We start from the raw sequence: 7,875 nt of genomic DNA on the forward strand, positions 1-7,875 counted from the left end.
TTATATTAGTTTGATTTTTGGAATGTTTTCTCATTATATTAGTTTGTTTTTGGCTTGGTATTTTCAGTGTTGGAAAGGATCCTCTTTGTTTAGCTTGCAAAGCAAATCTGAGGATATTCAACCAAAAGAGTTGCTTTAAAATTTCAGTATCTGTAGCAGCCACAAAATTAATGCAGTGAATTCATTCCCCTCCCCCCCATTACTATTATTTCATGTTAATAGTTTCGTGCCCTGTTGCTGGAATTAAGCTTATTAGTCTCATTGATGTATTCACACCACTTAAATGATCTGGGTTAGAAAATATGTGTCAAATATAGTTTTTACCCCACATCTACACTCCCTCCTCAAACTGATGTTGAACCTAATTGATCTAGATCAATGGTTCTCAACCAGGGGTACGCGTACCCCTCGAGGTACACAGATTTTTGAGGGGGTACATAAGCTCATCTAGATATTTGCCAAGTTTTACAACAGGCTATATAAAAAGCACTAGCGAAGTCAGTACAAACTAAAATTTCATACAATGACTTGTTTATAGTGCTCTGTATATTGAAATATAAGTACAATATTTACATTCCAATTGATTTATTAATTATATGGTAAAGATGAGTGTGTCAGCAATGTTTCAGTAATAGTGTGCTGTTACACTTTTTTGTCTTTTTATGTCTGATTTTGTAAGCAAGTAGTTTTTAAGTGAGGTGAATCTTGGGACGGTATGCAAGACAAATCAGACTCCTGAAAGGGGTACAGTAGCCTGGAAAGGTTGAGCACCACTGATCTAGAGTGTATGGATAGATCAACCAGCTTCAGCACCTTTTGTAGTAAAGCTTGTTAGACAACCTAGCCTGCGTTGCCACAGTGGATATTGAACTCGGTTGAACCTGTCTATAAGAGTGGGACATGTTCATACTGGTTGCAGGAGGGACAGTGGGTCACATGTTTGATGTTACATTAAACTAAATCATAGTTCATTTTTGTAATGTGGCGATTGCTGCAGTGATATTAAATAGGTGGGACAGAAATCTAACTTTCACCTTTATTTAGAGGTTCTGTATTTATATCAGCTCTGTAAGATAATAAAAAAAATGATTTGTCTTGGGGCCCAATCCTGCTATCTTTATACATGTGAAAGTCCTGTTGAGTTCAGTGGCAGTTTTGAGTTTGAATCTGACAAGATCAGGCCATATAGATGCAGCTTCACAATGAAGTTCCCTGGTAAAAGAATCCTCCTTCAGCAGATCAGGAAACAACATATTAAGGGCCTGGTCCTGCAATCCTTAGTTATGTGAGTAACCCTGACTCATAAACGAGTTCTAATAGGAGTCAGGATTTCCAGGATTGAGTCCTAACTCACTGCAGTTCTAATATCTGATCTGGCTGGTTGATTCAGTAGCCAAATGATAGCTGTCAGAGGGTCTATGTGCTTTGCGTGTTCAGTTCTTAAACCAGCTAGCAATCTTTCTACTGGATGCTATAGAAGCACTAAACTGAATTCCCAACCATAAATTGTACTGTACATTGTCACTAGAATTCCAAACTATATTCACGTGTTTTCAGTTGAACTATTATTTGTATGTGTGTGTTTAGGTTTTTAAAGAATGTTTTTGAATGAGGAAAGGGCATATTTACTTACCTATTTATAGGATGAACTTTTTTCTTGTTTCTAAAACAGAATAAAGGAGAATTGGGAGCAGTTATCACAGTTACTGTCATGTCTTTGAATAGTGTCTTAGTCCTGTTGTATCTTCCACACTCACTTGCCATTATTTGGTATTTTAATAAGTGGTCCATAATGTCATTTAGGAAAAGTGTCTTTTGTGGTCTCTCATCACAAGGAATCCCATTTGCTTTTACCTTATATGTTTCACTTGTATAACACAGATTCATTTCATGTTTTGTTTACTGTTTTAAAAATTTAGTCTTAAAAGCAAAGAATATTGTTACTCAGAAATGCAAAGCTCTTCAATAAAAAATGAATTCCAAAAATCTGCAATAAAAACTGCATGTCTGCATTTAATGTTTACTTAACTTGCTGTTTCAGGTTACAGTGGTGTGCACTGTAATAAAAATTTTTTACTATACACGGTTCTGTTCATTTTTTTATTTTTTCCATATTTTGTTGTTGTTGAAGCATTTCAGTGTCATGTACTCATTATTCAGTTATTTGGAAATATACTGGGAACTGGAATGCCTCTGCAGTATGTATTGCTAATTTAATCCATGTTTAACTTGGATGTAGAGGAGTCCTTGCTAGCAATTTATTAGGGGTTATGAATTTTGTGGCTATAGTTTCACTGCAGAGTTAACTTGAGTTATCTACACTCAAGTTACTTCTCTCAAGTTAGTCTACTTTGAGTGAAAGTGGTTACTCTGCAAAATAACAGTTGAGCTGCTGTGTCCACACTGGCGCTGCAGTCCCTCGGGTGTGGCACTAAGACTTCTGGGGGAATATCCCAGAGTCTTTCAGTAAATTGAGCTGGTCTATGAATACTTTCCTAGTGAAGTGTGGGAGAACTTGTCTGTCATTTCTGGGTACACTTGGGGAACAGTGGGAAAGCATTGGAGGTCTAGTAGCACTCCAGTGGAAGCAGCCTGTATCCACACTACACAGTGGCTATGTTAGCAGCTGAGCAGTACTAACTCAAGCTTTAGACTACAATCCTCTTTATACCAGAAGACAGTTATCAGATTTCCCCCGTCACTCTTCTTTTCTCAAGATTTAACATGCCAAGGTTTTTTTTTAAACTTTCCTCATAGGACAAGATTTCTAAACCTTTTATCATTTTTGTTACTCTGCTCCGGTCTCTAATTTGTCCACATCTTTCCTGAATTGGACACAGTACCCCCACTGCAGCCTCACCCATGCCAATTTGACAATTAAATTACCTCCTGTCGTACTTACAACACTCCTGTTTATACAGGGGGTAGCTATGTTAGTCTGTATCCACAAAAACAACAGGGAGTCTGGTGGCACCTTAAAGACTGACAGATTTATTTGGGCATAAGCTTTCGTGGGTAAAAACCCATTTCTTCAGATGTATGGAGTGAAAATTACAGAAGCAGGCATTATTATACAGTATAATAATCCCTGCTTCTGTAATTTTCACTCCAGGCATCTGAGGAAGTGGGGTTTTTACCCACGAAAGCTTATGCCCAAATAAATCTGTTAGTCTTTAAGATGCCACTGAACTCCCTGTTGTTTTTGTGGATACACCTCATGTTAGCCTTCTGCAACTGCATTATATTAACTCAATTGGTGATCCACTATAGCTCCCAGATCCTTTTCAGCAGTACTACCACCTAGTCAATTATTCCCAATTTTGTAGTTATGCATTTGATTTTTCCTTCCTAAGTGAAGCACTGTGCACTTGTCTTTATTGATTTCCATCTTCTTGATTTCAGATCAATTCTCCAATTTGTCAAGGACATTTTGGATTAGTTCTCTCGTCCAAAGTGCTTGCAACCCCTCCCTGCTTGGTGTCATCCACAAATTTTATAAGCATACTTTCCACTCTACTATCCAAGACATTAATGAAAATATTGAACTGTACTGGACTTAGGACTGACCCACATGGGGTCACAGTAGATACGTCCTCCCAGTTTGACAGCAAGCCACTGATAACTACTCTTTGAGTATGGTCTTTCAACCAGCTGTGCACCCACCTTATAGTAATTTAATCTAGACCACATTTTCCTAGTTTGTTTGAGAATGTCATGTGGGATTGCGTCAAAAGCCTTACTAAAATCAAGATATATCATATCTACTGCTTTTCCCCTACCCCCATCCAGTGGACTAATACCTCTGACAAAGAAGTAAATTAGGTTGGCTTGGCATGATTTGTTTGATAGCTTTTCCTTATAATTCATCATGCTGTTCCCTAATTTAAGGGAGACCTCCAAAGAGAGGGGAAAGTAGGTTTTACCCTTTTTTGGCTTAAGATAAATATATATATATATAGAGAGAGAGAGAGAGAAATTTATTTTGTGTTGGTTTGTTTCAGCATTAGTACCCTGACACTCTGTGGATGAATGGACAACTATGAGGTTTGACATAAATACCAAGGAAATTAAATCTGATTAATTGAGAGGAGAAGTGATTTTTATTCAGATTATTTAAAGCCTCTTTAACTAAAACACTTAATGGAAAGGCTCTTTGTAAGGATTCAACACCATGCCTGTTAAACTCTTAGTTCCACTACAGCTGGCTCTGCATTGTGGCCTCATGCCCACACCCCTTTCAAGTTTGAGATAAAGTCACAGGTTTGGTTCTGCTGTGATCCACAAAACTCCTGACAAACCCAGCAGGCACTTAAACTCACTGGACTACAGAGTCATTCTCTCTCTCTGTGGTCCAATGACTGTTCCACTCTGGATATATACTTAAATAAGCACTGGACCAGAGAGCAAGTGAGGGAGGAGAGAATGACCTTGTGGTTTAGTGATTAGGGCACATACATGGGAGGGAGGAGACCCCAGCTCCAGTCCCCCTGCTCCAATCACTCATCATCTATCCACAGTGGAACAGCTTCAACTAGTGAGACTAATGTTTTCCAAGAAAGGGAATATATAGAATATGAAAGTAATTCTATGTGTCGTAATAGTAGGATGCAGTATTGTCCCATGGTGGAAGAAAGATGATATGAGGTAATACTACCAATAGAAAAGAATTACAGTTAAACCAAAAACAATTAATAATTACTATACTCATTGCCTTTTATTGAATGTCCCACATAAATAAAACTGCTCAATGAATATAACAATATAATCTTTCTACGTATGCTGTATTAGAAAAAAAGATCGCCTCATGCCAAAGGTCTAAAGAAGATATGTATGAACTACTTTGTTTAATAAAAGACCCCTGAGAAACATGGAAAACAATGTAAGTTGGCTTTCAGAACAAAAGAGGTTTAGAAGCCTTTAGGACATCTATCTTCTAGTTTGGTTGAAAAACTGCTTTTGAATGGTACAATGTGTAGTCTATCAAAGAAGACCTGAATCTGCTATACTTTAATATTAAAACACAAAAATACATAAGATTTATTTACCCTGAATAATGAACAAAACAATTAAGAAATAAATATATTTAGTAGATTTGGTTCCTGAAGCATTGTTGGAGTTCAGATCTGGATACACCCATTAGACAGTAATTTCCTCTCTTGCAGGCTTGTCTATTGATGCCATCTTCAGAAACTTCCAAACTTCTTCATTTTCAGTTGCTTCATATAACATCTCAAAGTCCTAAAAGAAATGCAAATATATGTGCTAATAGCATTAAATTCCAGTTCTGTTTTTGTAAAACCAGATATGTATGTGAACTTTCCCAGCAGCAACACCTGCACACACTACCCTCTGGCAAGATTGTTTTTGTCTTGCACAAACAACATTCTAACATTCCAATTCATAACTGTGATATGAAGATTTCAAAAAGTGTGACCATCTGCATTTAGTGCACACACAAATACCTAATGCCAAATCCATGGTCAGTAAATACTAGCCATCTCCTTATTCCCAACAAATTACAAGATAACTTGAAGGAAATGGAACTTTTGGACTGACAATTAACAGTGCCATGTCCATGTTAAAAGCCCACCGCATAAAAAAACATATTACAATTTGTTTTTTTTTTATAGCATCTTTCATACAGCAGTATCGCTAAATACTTCAGGCCAAGTCTTTCCTCTGTTACAGCTGTGTAACTCCCGATGAACAGAGTTGGAGTTTCACCCATCTAAATAAGGGTAGAACTTAGTTTCTATGGCTTAATCTTGTTTCTGATTGTACAAGAAGGAAAAAGTATGTAGAGAGCCACTAAGGCCTTGTCTACACTGGAATTTAGTCATTGATATAGATTCACTGATAACAAACCTCTAGTGAGATTTACACTGCGGAAACTTACCCTGTCTGAAACTCGGTAAAATGTATTTGCAGAAATCATCTACACTGGTGTTTTGCATCAGTGCAGCCACACTGGTGCCTATCCCACTGTAGACCAGACCCAAAGCTAGCACAAGCAACCTTGTATGTGATGTAACTGGCCAGAAAGAAGCCCAATTAATATTCTGAGGCATGCACTATGGCTTAAGGGATTTGGTTTGCTGAAAAATGACATGGCTAGCAACTCCTGCAGAACTCCTTGTGAGCTGTGGTCAAGTGAAAAATTCTCTAAGTTATATCTGTGCTGCCCTTCACTGTGCTCACTGGAGGAGGCAGTATTCAATCCCTAAAATGCATGGCCATAAAAGTTTGTCTTTTTAAAATACTGTTATTGTATTTATCTGATAGCTGAAGTGAGTTAGCATGCAAAATTCATTCAAGGCATGCAAAATTATCCACAAACATACTTATTGTATACCTTATTGTTTAAAAACAAAATCTAGATTTTTTTTTTTCTTACTCCGCAGTAGTCATCACCATTGAATATCTGAGGAGGTACTGCATTAGGATTACCAGCCTTCGCCCTCATCTCTTGAAGCAGATGTTCACTGATGGATACATCTATTAACTCATACTTTGTTTTGTTAATGTCCAAAATTCGAGTAACTTCTGCCTGTTTCTGCTTCACCTAGATAAAAAAGACAAATTTTAAAAACAGGCTATTATTCCTGTTAATGGCTCCATTTGTTTTAATTTTTTTTAAATAACCCCCTCACACTGAAATATTCTACCTAAATAGCTAATCAAAAATAAATTAGGAAAGCTCATGTGCAGTATATATTGCTCAGATTTTTCCCTTTTAAGTTGTTTTATTCAGACTGGAACTTGGCACGCATGCTCTCAGCCTGCGAAAGATTTGTATCCAAATATTTTTAACAAAATTAGTTGAATATTTTCAGGTTTCAAGAATCATTTAAGAACCTTATGGGGGTCAGAGATCCCATCTCTTCGTGGTGGATGGGTGGTGAGGATGCAGCCTTTGTAGGTGGGAGGATCCTATTTCACTGCTCCCCATGTGGGGGTGGGGGAAAGACATGTTCAAGTTGGGTGGGAGGTTAGGGTGGTGCTGCCTTATGTGGGTGCTGGAGCCATGCTTGATGCTAGCAGTGACTATGAAGTTGGAAGGAGGACCCCTCTTGGTTGTGGTGGGTGGATGGCAAAGTACCTCTTGGTGCTGGTGGGTGGGTGGAGGTGCAGCCTCTCCTGTGGAACTGGGACCTTTCTTGGTGTTGGAGATGTAGCCCCATGTGGGTGGAACTCAGGTCCCTCTTGGTACTAGGGGTGCAGACCCTTGGGGGAGGTGCTGGGCCCCAGGGTGTTGGGGAAGGGCGCTGAAGACCCGTGGGGGTGGCGCTGAGCTCCAGGGTTCTGTGAGGGGGTGCAGCTCCATGGTGGGGCGCTGGGTCCCGGGGTGATGGTGGGGGGAGGGGGGGTGCAGCCCCATGGTGGGGCGCTGGGTCCCGGGGTGATGGTGGGGGAAGGGGGGGTGCAGCCCCATGGTGGGGCGCTGGGTCCCGGGGTGATGGTGGGGGGAGGCGGGATGCAGCCCCGAGCGGGTGGCGCTGGGCCCCTGGGAGCTGGAGGAAGATGCGGCGGGGGAGGGGGGGCTTGCCTCGCTCACCTGCCTGGATCCGGTGACGCTGGTGTAATAGACCCTAATGGTCCCCATGGTGAGCGGGCCGAGCCGCTCCCTCCCCGCCCGGCCCCTCCTCACTCACAGGCCGTCCGCCAGACGCCGTTGCTAAGGCAACGAACTGCCAACGGCTCGGAAGGGCCAGGCTCGTTTCTTGTTTCTGATTGGCCGATCCGGGCTGTCAGTGAAAGTCAGCCCCGCCCCTCAGCTTCTGGCCTGCTGCTCAGGTCTGCGGGCTGGTGGTAGGATCGCGGAGGAATTCTGTGCGGGCGGGCGCGTGTACAGGAGAGAGCTCTGCTTTGCTAGGC

General features: G+C 40.7%; 1 protein-coding gene across 1 annotated transcript; it reads right to left on the reverse strand.

Annotated features, from left to right (window-relative positions):
• Positions 1-4,760: 4,760 nt before the first annotated feature.
• LOC112115802 (SH3 domain-binding glutamic acid-rich-like protein 3) lies at positions 4,761-7,630 on the reverse strand. Its single transcript, XM_024212994.2, has 3 exons — positions 7,556-7,630; positions 6,395-6,562; positions 4,761-5,238 (listed from the first exon to the last, which is right to left on the reverse strand). Exons 1-3 carry the CDS (start codon positions 7,601-7,603, stop codon positions 5,137-5,139), a joined length of 318 nt encoding a protein of 105 aa, XP_024068762.1. The 5' UTR covers positions 7,604-7,630; the 3' UTR covers positions 4,761-5,136.
• Between the last annotated feature and the right edge of the window lie 245 nt (positions 7,631-7,875).

Source organism: Terrapene carolina, unplaced genomic scaffold (genome assembly GCF_002925995.2).
Source record: "Terrapene carolina triunguis isolate 2854851 unplaced genomic scaffold, T_m_triunguis-2.0 Scaffold131, whole genome shotgun sequence".
In the NCBI taxonomy this organism is placed as follows: Eukaryota; Metazoa; Chordata; order Testudines; family Emydidae; genus Terrapene; species Terrapene triunguis.

Excerpts from the sequence above, each read along its gene's own strand:
- LOC112115802 (XM_024212994.2), bottom strand. The coding sequence starts at position 7,603 with ATGGGGACCATTAGGGTCTATTACACCAGCGTCACCGGATCCAGGCAG. Across the intron at positions 6,563-7,555 it reads GCGTCACCGGATCCAGGCAG|GTGAAGCAGAAACAGGCAGA; the intron begins GTGAGCGAGGCA and ends TTTTTTATCTAG. Across the intron at positions 5,239-6,394 it reads ATGGTGATGACTACTGCGGA|GACTTTGAGATGTTATATGA; the intron begins GTAAGAAAAAAA and ends CATTTCTTTTAG.